The 18,036-nt window shown below is 53.2% G+C and overlaps 2 protein-coding genes across 3 annotated transcripts; both read right to left on the bottom strand.

The window, feature by feature from the left end:
* Positions 1-558: 558 nt before the first annotated feature.
* POLR2C (RNA polymerase II subunit C) lies at positions 559-8,411 on the bottom strand. Its single transcript, XM_059824917.1, has 9 exons — positions 8,326-8,411; positions 7,936-7,985; positions 7,614-7,682; positions 7,378-7,430; positions 7,123-7,251; positions 6,011-6,062; positions 5,332-5,500; positions 1,725-1,799; positions 559-1,052 (listed from the first exon to the last, which is right to left on the bottom strand). The coding sequence occupies exons 1-9, from the start codon at positions 8,409-8,411 to the stop codon at positions 908-910; spliced, it is 828 nt and encodes a 275-aa protein (XP_059680900.1). The 3' UTR covers positions 559-907.
* A 120-nt stretch (positions 8,412-8,531) lies between these two features.
* Positions 8,532-16,943, bottom strand: COQ9 (coenzyme Q9). 2 transcript variants are annotated; one of them, XM_059824870.1, is made up of 9 exons: positions 16,880-16,943; positions 15,696-15,867; positions 14,951-15,086; positions 14,450-14,592; positions 14,093-14,177; positions 12,793-12,897; positions 10,630-10,785; positions 10,158-10,211; positions 8,532-8,660 (listed from the first exon to the last, which is right to left on the bottom strand). In XM_059824870.1, the coding sequence occupies exons 1-9, from the start codon at positions 16,941-16,943 to the stop codon at positions 8,625-8,627; spliced, it is 951 nt and encodes a 316-aa protein (XP_059680853.1). In that variant the 3' UTR covers positions 8,532-8,624. The 2 variants fall into 2 exon arrangements, with proteins under 2 accessions (XP_059680853.1, XP_059680851.1); XM_059824868.1 differs by lacking the exon at positions 8,532-8,660 and having other exon boundaries at positions 9,889-10,211.
* Between the last annotated feature and the right edge of the window lie 1,093 nt (positions 16,944-18,036).

Genomic DNA, 18,036 nt, shown 5'->3' on the forward strand with positions numbered 1-18,036 from the left:
GGGCGCTAACAGAGGGGAGGAGAAAAGGAGACCTGGGCAATTGCTGAAGTCCTTCAGCCGCTGCCACGGCGGTCATGGTTTGGGACCTGCGCCTCGCTCCAGCCCAGCACACAACCCACCCTGGGGCTGCGGGCACACCGGAAGCTGTCAGCCGGGGTTTATTAACGACAGACTCCCTGCCATCCCAGCTCCTAACGTAAAGATTATATAGCGCATTGGGTAGAATCTCCTCCAAAGCAGTTTTTAAATACAGCTAAGCCTGCCTGGCCCATCTGGGCTCCCCTGCAGCACTGCCTTCTGCAGCATCTCGCTTACCAGCCCAGCTTCAAACATCTGCTTTATATGTAGCGCTGGATCGGTAAATGACGGGCTACCTGCTGGAGGGGGTTCTGGTCTCCTTAGGAGACAATGTCAAGAGCAGCAATCAGCAGTAGAGAGCAATGCTCCATCCAAGGCAGATCTCATTAAGTTAACATCTATTGGAGAGAAGTAAATGATGTGACATCTCCTCCTGCAGCTCCGGATGAGCTTTCAGGGATGACAGCACATGGGGGGGTAAGGCTTTATTCAGCACAGTAAGGAACGGACATGCAAATAAGGTAGGGTTGTGTAACGTGCTTCCCGATCCCAAACGCTACGTGGCCAGAATCCAAAACTCTGGCCTCAAACTCTGGGATCACTTAGAGAGAAAGCCTGTCCCAGCAAAGATGCTCACTGATTCCCTTCCTGCTTCACCCTACGCATCACGATGGCTTTCCCTGGGAAGGGGGGCCAAGGAAGAGGTGTCACTGGCCAGCAGAGCTGGGCTGGGAAAGGCAGAGAGAGATGGGGAGGCAAAAGCCTCGGTCCAGAGCGCTGGAACCTTCTGCATCACTCATGCCTGAGCACTCTCGTGCAAGGGGCCACCTCAGTTTATAGTGAGGACGTCACTCTGAATCTCATGGCTCAGCTGGGTCTGGAGATCGCTCAGTTTCTTCTTCAGGCCAGACAGCGCGGACAGAACGATGGTCTCCGGGCGCAGAGAACCGCAGGACTCCACGTTGTAATAAAACCTGAGGTTACAAGTCAGGGGGATAAGTCACCATCTGCCCTGCAAGGAGGTGCAAAACCAGAGAGCACCCGCAGAGCAGTTCCAGCCCGTCCTGACCCACCACAGGTGATCTGCAGGGAATCCCAACCATCAGCATCATTCACCTCCCAAGTGGGCAACGGCCAGCGCTGCCCCTCTACAGCCGTCACACCAACACTCGTGACTCCACAGGCTGCAAGAGCACTTCTGAGATTTTCCCCATTCAGCACTGTGACCTGTGAGCCAGCACAGAGCCCCGCACCAGGGAGTTAGACCGGCTGCAGGCACTTCTGCAGTGCAAATAACCCGGGAGAGGGGGTACCACCAGCAAGCAGAGCATGAGAGACCCACACGGGTGAATCAATATCCTAAGCCGTTTTCCCCCGCAGGCCTCATGCTTCACCAAGCACTGCACTGTCCTACTTGATAACATAAACTCAAGAGAGCCGTCTAGTATCTCCCAGAGGGGAAAACCTGCCAGGCCTGGGCATATCACCAGTTAACCCCAACTTCTGCCCTGCTTTTCAGGGAACACCAGCTTCCTGGGCTGGCAAACTTCAATGCAGAGCAGATATTCTTGTATTAACGAAAGCCAAGAGATGCACCCAGCCAGTCCCCCCATCTTCCAGCTGCGGCAGCACATTCAGCTTCCTACCTCTCTGGCTTCCCGTTGGGGTCGTAGGGAGCCTGAGCATCCTCCTCGTCGATCTCCGAGTACTCACTCTTGGGCCTGGAATCAAAGAGCAGGGAAGGTCAGCACGGAGCCCACGCTCTAGCCTGGCCCCACAGTCACACTGTTTGGCCCCAGAAAGCGAGCACTGGGGCTGATGTCCAGCAGGCGAAGGAGCCGTCATGAAACATCAAGTCACAGAAAAAAAAGATCAGTCCCATGTTGCCCTTTCTAGCTCCTCGTTCATGCCACACAGTCACCCAGCAGCACTGGAGGAAGAGGATCAGCCCCGCTCTGCCCAAATTCAGCGAGCCCTGTGCGGGGTACTGTGGCTCCATCCACCTACACTGGCACTATCTGGCAGGTGCTTACAGTGAAGGGGTGACGATGCTTGAAAGAACTGTGTTTATGGAGCCTGGATGCTATTTATGGAGCAATGGACCTTATGTTATCTTTTTTCCTACTTTTAACTGGGCCAGGAAAAGACCGGAGCACTCCAGCACTGTCTGTGCAGCATGGCTGAGATGGGAAGGCCCGGTCAGCTTGTGCCCAGCAGGAAAAAAAATCTCTTGTACTTCAGACACCAGCTGCATTAGTGAGCCCCGTCCTGATGTCCTGCACCTCCACTCCTCTACACACATCGCTACCAAAATCACTGCAATACCCGTGCATCAGCTAGGCCAACACATCTTTCCACCCGTTGCATCCCTTGGCTTATAGAGTATCTTACTGGAGAGACTGTTTGTAAGCACTTAATCCATGTAAGAAAACCCAAAGCCTTGAGGTGTCCGAGAAGCCAGTACAGAAAATCCCGTGCCCACCAAGGTCTCCCGTTAGCCTTCCTCTGCCCCAGCGATGTCAACAAAGACTGATCCTCGCAGCCTATCATCAGCTGCCTTAATAAAACTGCACTTCCCAAATAAATCCTGTCTGTAACAAACCACTGAGAGAGATAAAGTGTTAATGGAGCTGGGTCTTCACGTTACTTGCAGAACCACCCAGGACCGAAAACAGGGCAGAGGTTTCCACCACCACGACAGCTGCTTTGAGAGTCCAGCTGCGTGCCAGCGCTCTGCCAACAGCCTCAAAAAGCAACTAGCATGAAAAACCAGACCAAAAATAATAGCTAGCCTTGGAGAGCAGAGGCCTTTGTCTCTGTATTGTCTTCACGGGCAATCAGATGAACTTGGAAAGACAAGACATATAATCAGAGAACAGTCAGCTCCAATGTCAATCTCCCTTTGGGATTTTTCCAACTTTTACTTACATTTCGTCAAGAACTTCTCAAAAACTGTTTCCAGGTACCCAGCCTGTTGTATAACACACCGGGTTCCTGAAGATGCAGCCAACTCTGCCACTGAACTAAAAAATCCCCATCAGCAGCTGCCTTGGGCCACCCAGACAGGGAAGCGCCTCATTGCCGAGGTACAAGGGCTCAGCCACGCGGCTGGGGCTGTTCTCTGTGACACCGACATCTCCAGAAGCCCAAACTCTCCAAAATTCACACTGTGACATTCCCTGTCGAAAAAGAGTTCAGCCTGCCTGGCGTCTGTCTGTCCAGCTCAAAGCAGTATTTCAAAACCTGCCTGTCACTTCATCAGTGTCAAAGACTTAGTATCTAGCATTACAGATATTAAACCAAAGAATTTTTACGGCACCAAAACAAAACTCAAAATTATTTCAAATCCTGATTTGAAATTCCACATCACAGAGACATTCTTGCTTCTCAAGCATCCAATCTATCATCCAGACAATCAACTGAACTTTGGGGCAACTGACCCGCCACAAAACATTTGGAAACTTCAAGACTATCCACTTCCACCCTCAAAACTGCCAGTGACAAAGGACAGGCCAGCACATCAATTCTTGTGACGTGCTCCTGACCACAAAACTGCCGAGCAGCATCCTCCTCAGCTCTGCACCACCTCACCACAACCGGCCTCTCATGGACTTTCCCCCTCGACAGCCTGGTCTGTAGCTGGCAGTTCCCAAAGTCCAGCTTCAGTCCACATGTACAGATCATCAACGCTAAGGAAAATGCCCATTTCCAGTTTTCCAGCACTACCAGCCAGCCTGGTTCCTACTGCAGATCCCAGAGCACCGCCCTGACGAAGCGCTAAAGGAGCCGAACGCCTGGCACGTCCTGTTCTCACCCAGACTGACTGAACCAGACCCACGAACGCACCCTACAGAGCCCATCAAAGCCAAGTGGGGTTCGCTCCTTCCATCTGTAAAACAGGGCTGGGATGGCTGCGGGCAGATCCCAGCCCATTTCATGCATGTAATGGATTCACCTGCATCTCCACCCTCGGCAACAAAAGGCTTCTCAAGTCTCCTGAGTGCAAACCTAGCCGCACAGGATCTCCGTGACAGCTCCTGAGCAGAAAGCCCCTGGCAGTCCGGCTGAGGTGTGAAATCTTGGCTAACCGCACCTCTGGGAAGCTCGTTTACTGATAGCTAGCTTAGCAAGGGACAGCGTAAGGCCACGCTCCACGATACGTCCGAGCGCCCAGGCTTGAAGCGGACAGTGTGGAGGTACAACAGCCCACTACCTGCCTGCTAGTGCTTGCAGCCATTTTACAGAGTCAAATTTGGCAGCACGGGGCCTGGCGGCGCCAGGAGGAAAACCCGCTGAGCCCCTTCTGCCGCTCAGCCTCCTCTCCAGCTGCAGCTCTGCTCAGGCTTTTGTTCCCGCTTGCTCAGCCCTGGCTTCTGCGGTCCCTGCACCAAATCCTGCTCCCGTACCGAGGTCTTCCCAACGTTCAGCGCAGCTCTGGCTGCTGCCCTGCTGTTACGGCAGCATATCCACCACCCCCCTAGTCTCAGCTTGCCTTGGCTAAAGCACCTGGTTCCTTGCTCTGCTGCTGGCTCCAGCGTGCTCGATGACAGGATGTCTACTGGGATGCAAAGTCACTGGGATGCAAAGCCAGGAGCAGCTCAGGTATCTACTCATAGAATAGTGCTGCTAGGTGAAGTCCTTGCCCTGGCCAAAGCAGGGCAGCAGCTTTCCAAAAGCAAAATCATGTCACTTTTAGATGAGACGCAGCGTGCTACCAGTGCAGAATGGTATGTCAGAGCAGAGGAAAGGGCCAGAGAGGAAAACCCTGCCGCCAGAGCTCACGCTCCAGGAGGAAGGAGATGTACGGGTGAAATCAGAGCCACACACAGGGCTTCCTCAAACAGGGCTGCAAAATCAGCCTTGCAACCTAACCTTCCGCTCTTTGCTCTCATAGCAACCTCCTCCAACCTTGCATGGATCTATTCCTTCCTCAGACCTCACCCTGACCTACGTACCACTCGTGCAGGGAAGAAGAAACAGGAACGAGTCGTGGTAAAGGACATGAAAGCGAGGTAAAACTGCAGTGACAGTACGTGAGAAGAGGATGAGAGGTGGCCACAAACCAGTCCACCTTGCACACAGCTGCAACCAAGTGACTGGCTTTGGTACCCTAACATAGGAGCAGAGTCTGTGCAAGGGGAAATGACAAGCACGCTCGCGATCACTCACTGACCCAAATTATCTTCAGGACTGAAATGTAGATGCCTGCTAGAAAATCTTTTCCAGTCCCTCCAGACAGGCATTAGGACATACCACTCTTCCGGTTTGGGGTACACGGTGTGCCTCAGCGCGTTGTCCGGGTCGTACTCGAACGCTACGCCTGCTGTGGGGTTCCACTTGGCGTGCTCCTTGCCAAAGCCCTTCTTGGCATAGGCTCGCAGTCTCAGCTCCTGGCCCTTCCGCAGCTTCACAATGAGGATGTCTGCGGAAAAGCATGCGCCCATTTGAGAAGGCTGCAGAGGAGAAATGAGTGTGCAGATCACACTAGGACAAAGGCGGGAATTTTTAGTGCCCAGGAAGACGTCACCAGAAGCCAGGGCTGGCTTGGATTCTTAGAGGGGCTCATCTGTGTCCCCAGAGAAGCTGGGAAACACCTTGCTAAGTAAAAAGGAGTTACACATATGCCCAGAGGCACAGCTCAGGCCCCCAGGCAACAGCGGACAGCACAGCATTTTGCATCTTTGCTGTCTCTAAGCTCTCACAAGGAGAAAGAAGCACCCTCTGACACAGGACTTTAGTTCTAGGGATAACCTTTAAGTGGCATTAAGACTAAATGCTAACCCCACTGATGCAGTGGTGCTGGTGTCTCATGACTGCCAGCTTTACAGTTGCCTTACAGTTACACAGCTAGTAAAGGAAGAATGAGTTCAAAAAGCCTGAAAGAAAATTAATTTCCTCCTCCAGCTCCTGTTCCCAGTGAAACGCCGCTTACCGTCCTGCTCCACATAGTCATTGGGGTCGTTGTCTCTGCTCCGAGATGTTACCTGCGGAAGAAGAACAAAAGCAAGCGAATTAATGGCAAGATCAGCGTTTTTCCCCACATCAAATAGCAGTTGCCTACAAATATTAGATACTGCAGAGAGCCATTCTAGCACGGGCAACAAATCCAGCCCACCCTATTTAACGGAAATCGGAACAATTCAGGCAGCTGCAGCTAGGTACACGATATCCCACTCCACCAGCCTGCTCGCCTCCCAAGCTGCTCTCCCCCCCAGGACGGAGAAAGCTCCAGCCTAGCCCAGTGCCGCTGCGTGGTTCTGCGACGCGACCCAAAGTCACTCCCATGACCGCTGGCAGGTGACACACAGCACTCACAGCACCTCAGCCGAAGCAAGCAAGAAACAGCGGGCTACAGCTAGGCTTTAACCAGGCAGACACCGTCACCAGCTACCAGAAGCAGCCCCCAGGTTGCGGTGACATCCGGATGCGGCCTCAATAGCATTTGAAATCATTCTCCATTAAGGCCCTTTGCATCCGTTCCGCTTTGGCTGTGCCAACTCTCCCCAAAGCAAATGGGCAAGAGCCGTTTGGCAGTAGTGCCCTGGCCCGGGCTCCTCACACCTTGCTGCGCTGAGGGCCAAGAACCAGAAAACCAGAGGCCTCTGGGTTGCTGCCAAGCCTTCGAAGAGGCTGACCTTGCCCAAGCCCAGGCAGCAATCAGGCAGGAGAAGGCAGTGACACGGCAGCAGGACACAAGCGCACAGGCTCCGAGTGTTCGAGGCGAGACAGAGGGGATACGCTAAAGCCTCCCAAGAGTTTGAGATTAGGGGTGCAGGATGGGGCTTTAACAAGGCCATACTGCTTGGACACGCCGTCAGACAGCAAGTGAAGGACAACAAAGCGAAGAAGAGGAGGGCGCTGGCACACACTGCTGCTTCTGCAGATATTCCTGCTTTGCTCTCCCACTACGTTTTAAGTGGGGCTTTAGGCAACGTAAAACATGCTCGAAGGCCTTATTTTGTCCACATCCCATGTGTTTGCCACCCCCGCCACAATGGGAACATAGAGAGGGGACTCGCTGACAAGCAGAGGGATCGCACTGACCGGTATGACCCGGGGGTTGTTGGAGATGAGATCGCGGGATGTGACGTGACGAGTCTGGTCTTCATTGCACCGGACGTCAAGGGTGAACTCCACAGAGCACTCCGGACAGAACTCGTCACACGTACAGTCCTGGGACAGACACGGGTCAAGACCTTTATGCCAAATTTCTCCCAGCAAGAAATCAGTAGCGCTTCCCACCAGATCAGACACCCGCCACCATCAAAATAAGCACCCACGACATTTTGCTTGACTCACTCTGGAATATTGCATCTTATCCACAATGTCATCGCTGGTGAGCGGGATGAGGCCTGTGGGAAGAAGGAAATCGGGGGAATGTCTGAATGAGACCACGGGAGTACCGGCCCTCCTGCCGAGCGGGCAGAGGAACAGCAGCCTCCTGACAAAGGTGCTTCAGCATCTCTGGACTGATTTCGCCCACGACCTCTGCCTCGCTGCACGTCTCCGTCTTCTTCCCCACGCCCAGCACTCACCCAGCCTGTGTGCAATGAATTCATCATGGAGCACAGAGGAGTTGGCATCTATCTGGACCCAGTCGATAGCTGCAGAGAGGAAAAAGTCTCAAGCCGAGAAATATTTATGGGGGAAAATCCGAGCAGTTTGCGAGGGCACAGAAAACGTTACGGAGACTACAGCGAAGCTGAGGCAGCATCTGGTAACACATAGTACTGACTAAACCCGGGTAAGGTGAGCTGCCAGCAGCTCGGAGGTGCAGGAGAAAATGGCGGGGAAGGGATGAGAGCAAGGGGACAGCAGCCCAAGGGGCCGTGGCCCCAAGGAAGCGCAAGGCGGTACCTATGATGGGGACTTCTGCGATGAACACTCGTCGAATGGAATTTGCCACCCTGAGGGAGAGAAACACCCGCGTTTAGGCATGAGGGAGCGCGGAGCTTCGCCACGCACCCGCCCGCCCGCAGAGACGCGTGAGGGGGGCCGGGCCCGGGCTGAGGCCGAGGCCGCGGCTGAGGCCCGGCCTTTGCCTCGGAGGCCCCCACCGGGCCCGCTCCAGGGGGGCCGCGACCCGAGGGGGGGGATCCCCGCGGCCCGTCCCGCTTCCCCCCGCCGGCTGCACCCCCGCGGGCAGGCAGGGCCTGTGGGGGCCGCTCCCGAGCTCCGCCACCGGGGCCGACCGCGGCCTGCTCCGTCCCCGGGCCCGCCCGGCCCGGCCCCGCGGCGGGTGCTCACGCCAGGTCCGTGTTCTCGATGATGAACTTGACGTTCTCGTCCGTCAGCTCGGTGATGCGCACCGTGGGCTGGTTGGCGTACGGCATGGCCGCCCCGCGCCCGGCCCGGCCCCGCCCCCTGGCGGCCCCCGCCTCCCGGAGGACCCGCCCGGTCCGTCCCCGCCCCGCTCCGCTCCGCCGCCGGTGCGCCCGCAAAAAGAGTCCGTGTCAGCGTACGGTGCGGCTTTATTGGTGCCGGGGAAGGGTCGGGCGCGGGCCGTGCTGGCTCCCGCGCCGTCGGCGGCGCCCGCGGCTCCCTCCTCACCGGCGCTGGTTGAGCCCCGCCAGGTTCCTGATCTGTGGGGCAGAGGGAGAAGGGGGTCAAGCACCGGTGCCCCGGGCGGGGGAGGCCGCGCTGCCCGAGCTCGGGGGCCTTCGCCCAGCCCAGCCCCGGAGGTCTCAGCGCTGCCGGGCAGCGAGTCTTGCCCCAGGGGAGAGGGGAGGGCTGGGTGCTCGGGAGCCCAGAGGTGGGGGCGAAAGGCCCCATTTGTGGGCAGAGGACGGGGGTGAACGCAAACGGGGTGGAGAAAGATCGCCCTAGATCCAGCCGCTCTGACCTGAACCTGCTCTCGAGGGCAGCAGGTTTCAGCTTGGGTTTAGTTCTGCGGCCACGCAGACCCCGAGAGTGAACTGAAGCCGCTGAGGCGTTCAGCTTGCTGGTCCGTTTTGCAGAGACCTGGAGAGCTCAGCACACCTGTACAGCACCCCATGACATGGGAGGTCCGGACTGGTTGCCCCTAACAGTTAATGTACTGGGATGATTTTGCCCTAAAACCCGCTGGCTGCAACCCACCCCCTTTCAGAAGCAGCCTCGTTCCTCCTATTTATCGGCACAGCGGATCTGCTGCACCGACAGACTAAGATCTGGTAGCAGGAGACATCTGGGAGCGAAGCTGCGGGGATGGATTCTGCAGGGGAGCAGTGTGCCGACGTACAAGAGCACAGAGCACAGGGATTTCTCTGGTGGAGGATCCTTTGGCAGGTGCAAAAGCAGAGAGAGGCTGAGGAATGCTAAAGATACGAAACGATTCCACCGTAACTGCAGGGGGAAGGAGGTGGCAAAAACTCTTGAGAACTGCTTCATACAGTAAAAATGATTTCTAATTTATGTTCCAGCCTGTTTGTCCTGTACTGGTAAGCACAAGGAAAATGTATTTCTGGTAAGAAGGAAATCACTTTGCTGCTGAATACAATGGGAGTTGTCCAAAAATAGAATCACAGGGAGGCCCTGAAGCCCTTCAAAAATCATTCCTGGGTACACAAAGGACTATTTCCTATCCCAGAGGACGTGCAGCTCCCCCTGCATGGACACAGAGCAGTCCAGGATGCTACCAAGAAGTGAATGAGTTCTTGGAAGGGCACTGCAGGCAACTGAAAGAGCTTGAGGAAGTCATCCCACTGTGGCACAGGGACAGGCGCCACCTCCCGCGTGTCCATGGGGGCACAGTCCTTCCATCAAGATCTCCAGCGCAGGGACTGGCAGAGGAAGAGATCTCGTGAGCGGCGACAGACAACTGTTGTTATTTATTCTGATTGCCTGGCTCTCATCCCTAAAGCTCACCCTGCAGCTTCAGACTTAATATTTTACGCTCTGTTACAAGTTCTTTCACCGCAGAACAGTGAACTAACCCCAAACTAGCCAGAAAACCATCCTTACATGTAGTTAAATTATGAAAGATGATTCTTTTTCATGCTGTCCTCTAAATTTGGGAGGAAAAACATGCTGACACTCAGCATGGAAGGGAACAGAAACAATTCTGCCCTCACAGCCCTGCTGGTTTCAGCATTACTTACAGTAACTGCAGCTCCCATCAGGCCCTGGACAACTGCTTCTCCGGTTGACTGTACCTAGGAGACACAAGGAGAACATGACCTTTTGCTTTCTTCTGCGGCTACACTGTTGGCCACCCAAACACAGAGATGTAATGCACAACGGACATGTATTTGCTATAGCAAGGTGCTGATGGAAGCCAAGCGCTGCAGACAAATGACAGCCAGAGATAAGAAACATGGAAGAGATTTCCTGGGAATAGATGTCTCCTAACTATCGTGCCAGTCTGGCAAAGAGGGCGCCTACATGTCATTTTACTAGGAAATACATAAGCATTTATTGATGTTGAACCGACAGCATTTATGCAACCACCCGCCAGTACACGGTGGTCTTTCCGCAGACGTGTGGTCTGCATGATTGAAAAGCCAGCTCTGCCTGCATACGTATCTGGGGAAAAGGGGGACGCTTGCGTGCGTACCTTGCCCGTAGCGTTACCTGATTAGCTGTATTGCCCATGTTCATGGCATCAGCTACTCTGTTTTCCAGGAAGCGCCAAGTGTCCTCGAAGTCTGGGGATGAATCCTGCATCATCACCAGTTCGGTGGTGTTGTAGATGCCAGTGAGCACAGCCCGACGAGTGTACCAGTTAAACTGCAAGGGCATGAAATGAGAGAGAGAGAGAGAAAGGTGTGACCTGAATGCAGCTCAAGAATGCAGCTCACGAAAGCAGACTGGAGAACGGCAAAGGAAAATAGCACACCGACAGCACATTCCTTCCCCACTTAAGCTGTATAACTCGTCTCTGTGATGCAGTGGGCCGCCAGCCAACACCGACATCTGACAGCACAGCTGCTCCCGTGGCACCAGAGCGAGGTCACAAGTACGGCGTCTAAAACTGCCAAACAAAATCCCCACCACCCGCTTCTGGTTGCAAGCAGGCACCTGCAGCAGACAGCAAGGAATTCTCCCTTGCCCAGCTAGCCTGCGTGCATGGTGCAAGAGTTCATCTTTGCTTTACAGACTGCTAGCAGGCAATGCAAAGCTCTGATTCTAGATCCGATTAGATGAGAAACGACTATATTTAGTACTGAACTTGAGCAGCAGTTCGCACCAGTTCGCACCAGATACAAGCATGAAGAACGGGAACAACCAGAGGACAGAACTGTGCGAGACGGCACGCAGAGATACACCTTTCCCAAATCCTGTCATTGAAATACCAGTACTGCCTGCTGAATCACTAAATGCATCAGTACGGGCTGGCAGCAATGCTGTGGGATGCTTTACAACAATAGGTTAGACAATGCAAAGATGCACAAATAACTCAAACTCTTCAGTGTTTCCAGTTGCACTTGCACCACTGGCAGATGAAATATATAAACATTTTTAAAAGCAAGTCTTCACCTTCATTTGCTGCTGTTGTAGTGCTTAAATTATTTGGGTACCTGGAAAAAATTCTGGTTGTTCCATTCACAATTACAAAGCAACAGAGAAATGAAAACACTGCCCTTGATTTTGAAAACAAGTTGGCTCGAAATCTCTACTGTCTGCACCTTGACCTGCAAGCTTTGATGAGGGGAGAAACATGAGGGATGTTGCCACTTGCAGCTGGATCTCTCAGGTGCCTGAGACCAAACTGTTTTTACTGATTCTCCTCCTGCTCTGAAAAAAACACCTGAAGGCTGTCCACTGAGGCACAGGCATACTCTACCTAGCTCCTGGCGCCGTGAAGAGGGCTCCACTACGAGTGACATTTAAACCCCTTTACTGGGAAAGATGGAGGGGGCTCAACATCACAGCTCCCCAAGAAAACTCTTGTAACCTGTCAGAAGGTGTAAACAAAAGACAAAGTTCAGAACCTCGCCTACACTCTGCGTCGGTGAGGAGACTTTAGGAACAGCTCAGTGCAGACACTGACTCCGACGTGTTGATTTGACTTTCATAAACCGTCAGGGACTTGCAGTTCCTGATGCAATCACAGTTGTTCAGTTCTCTTCTGGTTTATTCCTTTAATTTTTCTGTCATCTTACTTCTTTTTCACTGCAGTAGCTTCTCTTTTATACTCAGATAAAAGAAGCTTATTAAAGTAGCTTGTTAAAATGGTTCATTTAGCTTTTCCCATCTCTCCATATATCTATATTAATTAAAGTAGTTTATTAATTGCTTTAATTAAGGTTATAATTTTCTTTTATTTCCTGCCAGAAAGATGAAAGCTTTAATAAGCTACTGGTATTTTGAGGTAGGTTCTTTAAAGGTTTTCAAGTCAAATCTGTAAATGCCACTGCTGGTGGAAGAGACAGCTGCTTCGACAGAGATGGTGCTCGCTCTCTGAATACTGCATCAACTTCTTAGTCTCAAAATCTCAACAGTTTTGTCTGTCTCTTCAAAAAAAAAAAAAGAGCGCTTAAAAGAGTCTAGGAAAATAGGTCCTTTTAATTTGCACTAATTGCATTGGCAGTAATTTGCATTTAGTCCCATTGGCTCCTAAGTCTCTTTGGAAATTAGTCTGGCTTATAAGGACCCTTGGGTGCTTCTGAAAATGTCTTCCTCATTCAACAAACGGATCATTTCAAGAGATATGTGGCCTGCCTACTTCAACCCATCACTTTGCTGCAGCGCCGAGGGGCAGAACCAGCCCGTCTGCGAAGCACAAAGACTTACGTCTGTGGACTGGTCTCCAGCATAGTGCCATATATCATCGATCATGCTGGTGAGGAGGTTGAGGCTGGATGGGATGTTATGCGGGAGCAGCAGGATGCTCAGAGCCTGCGAAGGAAACACACAGATAAATGGGAGGGTCGGAGAGAGAAGGACATAGCATTAAAGCAGACCAACAATGCTCTGCTCTGTTATCTTTTCCCTGTTGCTCTTGACTTCCCTCCAGCTCCCAGTGACAAGTCCCCCCAGATCTTTTCTGTGAGCACTGGTCGTTTCAAGCGGCAGGATTTGCGGGGAATGTACAGCGTGGCAGCCAAGCTCAGGCCTCGGCCTGTACCGGACCCCAAAGCTCCCCACTGAGCTCAAACGCCACTGTGTTGTCTCTCCCAAGCTGCCTCTCCAGGCACAGAAACACAGCAGAGGCTGAGCTGACTCACGCTTGTGCTGTGCCCCTATGGGCAGGGAGTCAAATCTTCTCGTTTCTCTGAATTTGACTTTGAACTCAAAGCAGCTACCGAGGGCAGAACAGCCAGCCATAATGGCCCTACGGGGATCCTGCAGCCTTTGAACTTAATAACACAATGCCAGAAGAGTCACAAACCACCCACATCCTTCACATGGCAAGTTATGCTAATCTGGAACAAAAACATGAATCCTGTCTTCCCTCTCTGCAAGGAACACTGGATTCAGCTGCCCAGAGGCCAGCAGTGATTCTGGACAACAGAGGCTGACTTTGCAGCAATCTCTGCAGCCCAAGGTTGGGAACTCTTTGCTTGTTACTGAGGCCACAATTCAATTCCCTTCTCACCCTGGAAGAAAGGCTTGAGACTTAAATCTGAAGTTCAAAGCACAGAGCCCTCTCAGTTCACAGATCGATCCTCAGGTTGCCAAGGGTTTGTTGTTCGCACACTAGGCAGGCAGTTTCTTGCAACAAAGCAGTACTTCTGCATTTCCAGGCATCAGACGATACCAGTGCAACCGGAAAAATGCTGCAAGGAGCGTGACTTACAGTGACACTGCAAAGAGGACTGAGCGGAGACACAGGTTATCCCCTGGGGATCCCAGATGGGTGGAGGGAATGATGGAGGTTTGCCTTTCCAGAACTGCAAGAAATAGTTGTTCTAAGGACACCTTTAACTGCCTCCTCCAAGGGTGCTCTCCTCTTGAAGGGTATGAATCATCTGAAACCAGCGAGGGTTTCATTTACAACCTTGAACTACTCTGGTGGAGAGACTACGTAGAAGGCCGCAGAGTGTTTAAAATACACACACAAAAAGATACAATCTTGATATTCTTTTTATACCTGGGGCCATTTCTCAATGTATGGAATCAGCATCCTCAGTCTGGCTTCCACAGCATCTCTTAGGAATTGATCTGTAGGCTTCTTCCTGGGTGAGGAAACCAAAATACAAATATGAAGAACATCCAAGTTAAACTCAATTGTGAATGTGAAAGATCGATCTCTTGCCTGCCTCAGCAATAGATATGCAAAGAATTATGTATCCTTCATGCCTCTGGTCCAACCCTGTGTCTGGCAAGGTGGTTTTATTTGGATAAATTACTTTTTTTTACTTAAAGTATTTGTGTCCCAGGTGGCCTCTCTGTCTATCCAGTCCCCAAAGTCTGCCAAGGAAGATGTCTTTTCATACCCAATACTCACTCTGCTTCGCCCAGCTGCACTAGTTTTTGTTCCTGCTCCAGCAGCTCAGACAGCTTGGTGTTGCACTGAGACACAAAGTGCAGGATCAGTTCACTGCCATCACTGTGAAACATCCCTGCGGCAGCAACAGAGAGACCCAGGGTCTGCAGGGAAGAAGGAAGAAGCACAGACTGGGTCATACATTGCTAAGCAGAATCCAGCCAGAAAATACATTGTATGTATTTTGTGAACAAAGTTCTATGAATTTAAACAAAGCAACACTGCATTAAAAAGCTCTTGCTGTACGTGTTTTTCTCTCTTTAGATCACTACTCTACATCGTGCCTTAGTTTAACTCCGACAGGGTTATCCTGGAGTAGCCGGGACGCATTCCTGCCCGGTACCATCTGCTGACTAGGGTGCATCGCCCAAGAGTATGTGGGGGAAGCATGCAGGCCTGGCTGTCTTTGGAATTCAGCTCCATCCAGTTTTCAACTGGTTCTTTGCTTCTCTCCCCACATACCTTGGCTCCCTCTGCAATGGCTTCTGCAGTCCAGCCATGTTCAGGCACAAACTCCAGCGCTGCTGTGAGGATTCGATGCTGCAGCTGCTCCTCGCTCTCATAGTCCTCAGACTCCTGGCCGCCCTGGCCAGTGTAACTATGAGAAGGTATTGTTACAGTGAGGGGAACGTCACCATCAAACATCAGCAACCTGGACTCTGCCGCTCCCTCACTGCCACTGCTATGTGGAGGCACGCTTTGAGATCTGCTTACTTTGTACAAATCTCACCTCCTCCTGTAAAATCCTTCCCTTTCCAGAAAAAGGATTCTTAACAAACCTTTGCCATGAGAGGAGAAGAGAAAAATAAGGGAGGGCTCAATCTAGGTGCCTATCTGGAGACCAATCAGTCTCAGATTCCCCCTCCTTTAAATAAAAGCTAAACTACAAGCTTTTCCAATGGGGGCTTTATAGTTATAGACATATGGACAACATAGTGTCCATATTTTGTGTAGATTTACAGAAAAATCCGGAAGCGAAGGCTTGCACTTTGCAGACCAGAGAGGTTCCCTCTTGAAAGCAAGTCCCCTCCTTTCTCCACAGCAGACAGTGGTATTTGCACTGTCACAGCAAACCAGCTGCTCTAGTCTGAGGCTCCGTTAACTCGGGATCTCATTGTCTCCGAGCTTCAGATGCTAGTTTCAGGAAAGCAAAGCCTTCCTGATCCCGCTGTTGGCAGGACAGCGCTAGAACTAGCTAGTGAGTTACCTGGGGCGAGGGCCCTGAGGTTCCTGTTCAGGCTGGTGATCGGTTGGATGTGAATCGAACTGTTGCTGAGAGGAAGATGCCAATGGTTCCTTCTTCTGCTCATCGGAGACTCTCCTCAGCACGGCCGAGGCCTGGAGAGGACGCTGTGGTGGGCAGAGCTGGCACCTGACCACTAAAAGGGAAACCAAGAGAGTCAGATGTCTCCTTCCAACAAGCAGCAGCACAGAAAATGAAGGTGAAGAAGAGAGTTGTGGTAAATACAGCCGAAAAGAACAGAAATTTGTAAGGACAGCCTCTTCTGGAAAGCCCCCCTCTGAGCCAAGCTCACATTTACTCGATGAAAATAAAGTGAGAATGTTTTGTGAGGAGAAGAACCACGCAGATGGCACGTTTTGCAAATAGAAAGGAGTTTCCCAATCTTGCACTGGAAGCCAGGTACACAAAGATGCACTCAGTGCCCTGCAGCACACCCTCTCTCCTTTTCAGTCCCTGATGAAGGAGAGGAGTTGGAGGGAAGCGCCGACCCCTGAGCTCAGGGCAAGAGGCAAGTAATACTCTGCAAGCAGTCTTAACGGATACAACATGCTGATCACGATGTCTCTTTCTCAGATGACTCAAAGGCAACTCAGCTTTCAATTACGGCTACTCTGTGAGAATTTTTAATTTAACTACGGTGAGGTTTTGAGTTTTTTTAATAAGCTTAGCCCACGCTTTAAAAAAAACCCCACCACCGAACACAGCCCCCCCAACCCCAAACCCCCTCCGGTTCCCTCACACGCTGCGTGGGGCAGATTGAGGACCAGAGGGGTCTGAGGGCCTGGCCGGGCGCCAGGGCCGCTGAGGGGGGTCTCTCCTCACACCAGGCCCTGCACAGCCTCCTTCACCCAGGCACTGCGCTCCCCAAACAGACCCTCGTGGGCCAGGCTGTGCCCCTCCAGCCCCCCCCGGGGCCCGCAGCCACCGCCGGCGGGAAGGCCTCGACCCGCCTTCGCGGCCCGGGCCTGGGCCTGTGCGGGGAGCGGCCCCGCGGCCCCCTGGCGCCCCCTAGCGGCGGCCCGCCTCTGCCCTTCACCTCACCTTCCCCCGCCCCGCCCCGCCCGGCCCCGCCCGCCGCGCGCACGGCACGGGCACGAGCACGAGCACGTCTCCCCCTCCCGCCCCCGCCGCGCCCCCCGCCCCCTCACCCGCGCGGCCCCGCCACAGCCGCCAGCCCGCCCGCCGCAGGCTGCCCGCTGCCGCCGCCGCCATCTTGGAAGCGGGCAGAGGGCGATGACGTCGCGGGGGTGGGACGCGGCGGTGACGGCGTCAGAGCGGGACGAGGCGAGGCGAGCGGGGCTGAGGCGCGGCCGGAGGTGAGCGGGGCCGGGCCGGGCCGGGCCGGGCCGGGGGCGCCCCTCCTCAGCGGCGGGGGGGAGGCAGGGGGCCGGGGGGAGGCAGGGGGCCGGGGGCTCCTCCCGCGTTGGCCAATACTCTCCTTTTTTCCCTTCAAAAGGCTCTTCCGAGGCCTCCCCTGAGGCGGTGGGGAGTTCCTGTGTGACATTCCCTCACGTATCGTGTCCCTCGTCCCTCTAAACCGTTCCTGGCTCGGTGATCCAGGGGCTTATTCTGCCCTTTCTGTGTGAGGGGATGTATTTAAACCATTCACCTGCTGCAGGGCCGGTGTAGTCGTCGCCCGCAGCCTTGGATCGCGCCCTGGGCCTGCTGTGCATCGCAAGGTCCGCAGCGCTCAGGAGGCTCTGGTTTAATGTTTTAACGTGCTGTATGCGGTAGCTTTTTAATCTGTTGAAGCTAGAAACCTCTAATATTGTTTAAAGCTCTTTTCTTGCCCGGTTTTGGGCGGTCCTGTTCCTCGAGGACTGTTAAAACGTGTGTGAAATTCAGATAAGGTCCCACCCGCAGCCCTCTGTCTATCCCGGATCCAGCCCTTGGGCCTCCTCCTTGGCGTGGCACGAAGCAGCCTGATCCCAGCCGGCGGAATCCTCCTTGGTGCGATAGAGGAGAGCGCCGGCTCGCTGTCTTCACCAAGCCCTGGCCAACCGAGCGCTCGGGTGATTGAGCGAGCCAGGTCATTGTAGTCTAGGGCTGGAGATACTTAAAAGGAAGACGGCTGCTACACAAAACCTTTCACTTTAAATATATTGCACCTACTACCAGAAAACATAAGAGGGGAAAAATATCCTTCCTGTTATCCCATCAAGAACGTGACTCTGCATACTCTGATGATAACTTACTCCTAGCCTTTACACTGACTGAAAGCAGACATGCTGTCGTGTCTTTGAGGACTATGATAGCTTCCTACTTTCTTTAGATTGCATCTCAAGGGATCTATGCAGGCTGGGTT

This window comes from Gavia stellata, chromosome 15, assembly GCF_030936135.1.
Source record: "Gavia stellata isolate bGavSte3 chromosome 15, bGavSte3.hap2, whole genome shotgun sequence".
NCBI lineage: Eukaryota > Metazoa > Chordata > Aves > Gaviiformes > Gaviidae > Gavia > Gavia stellata.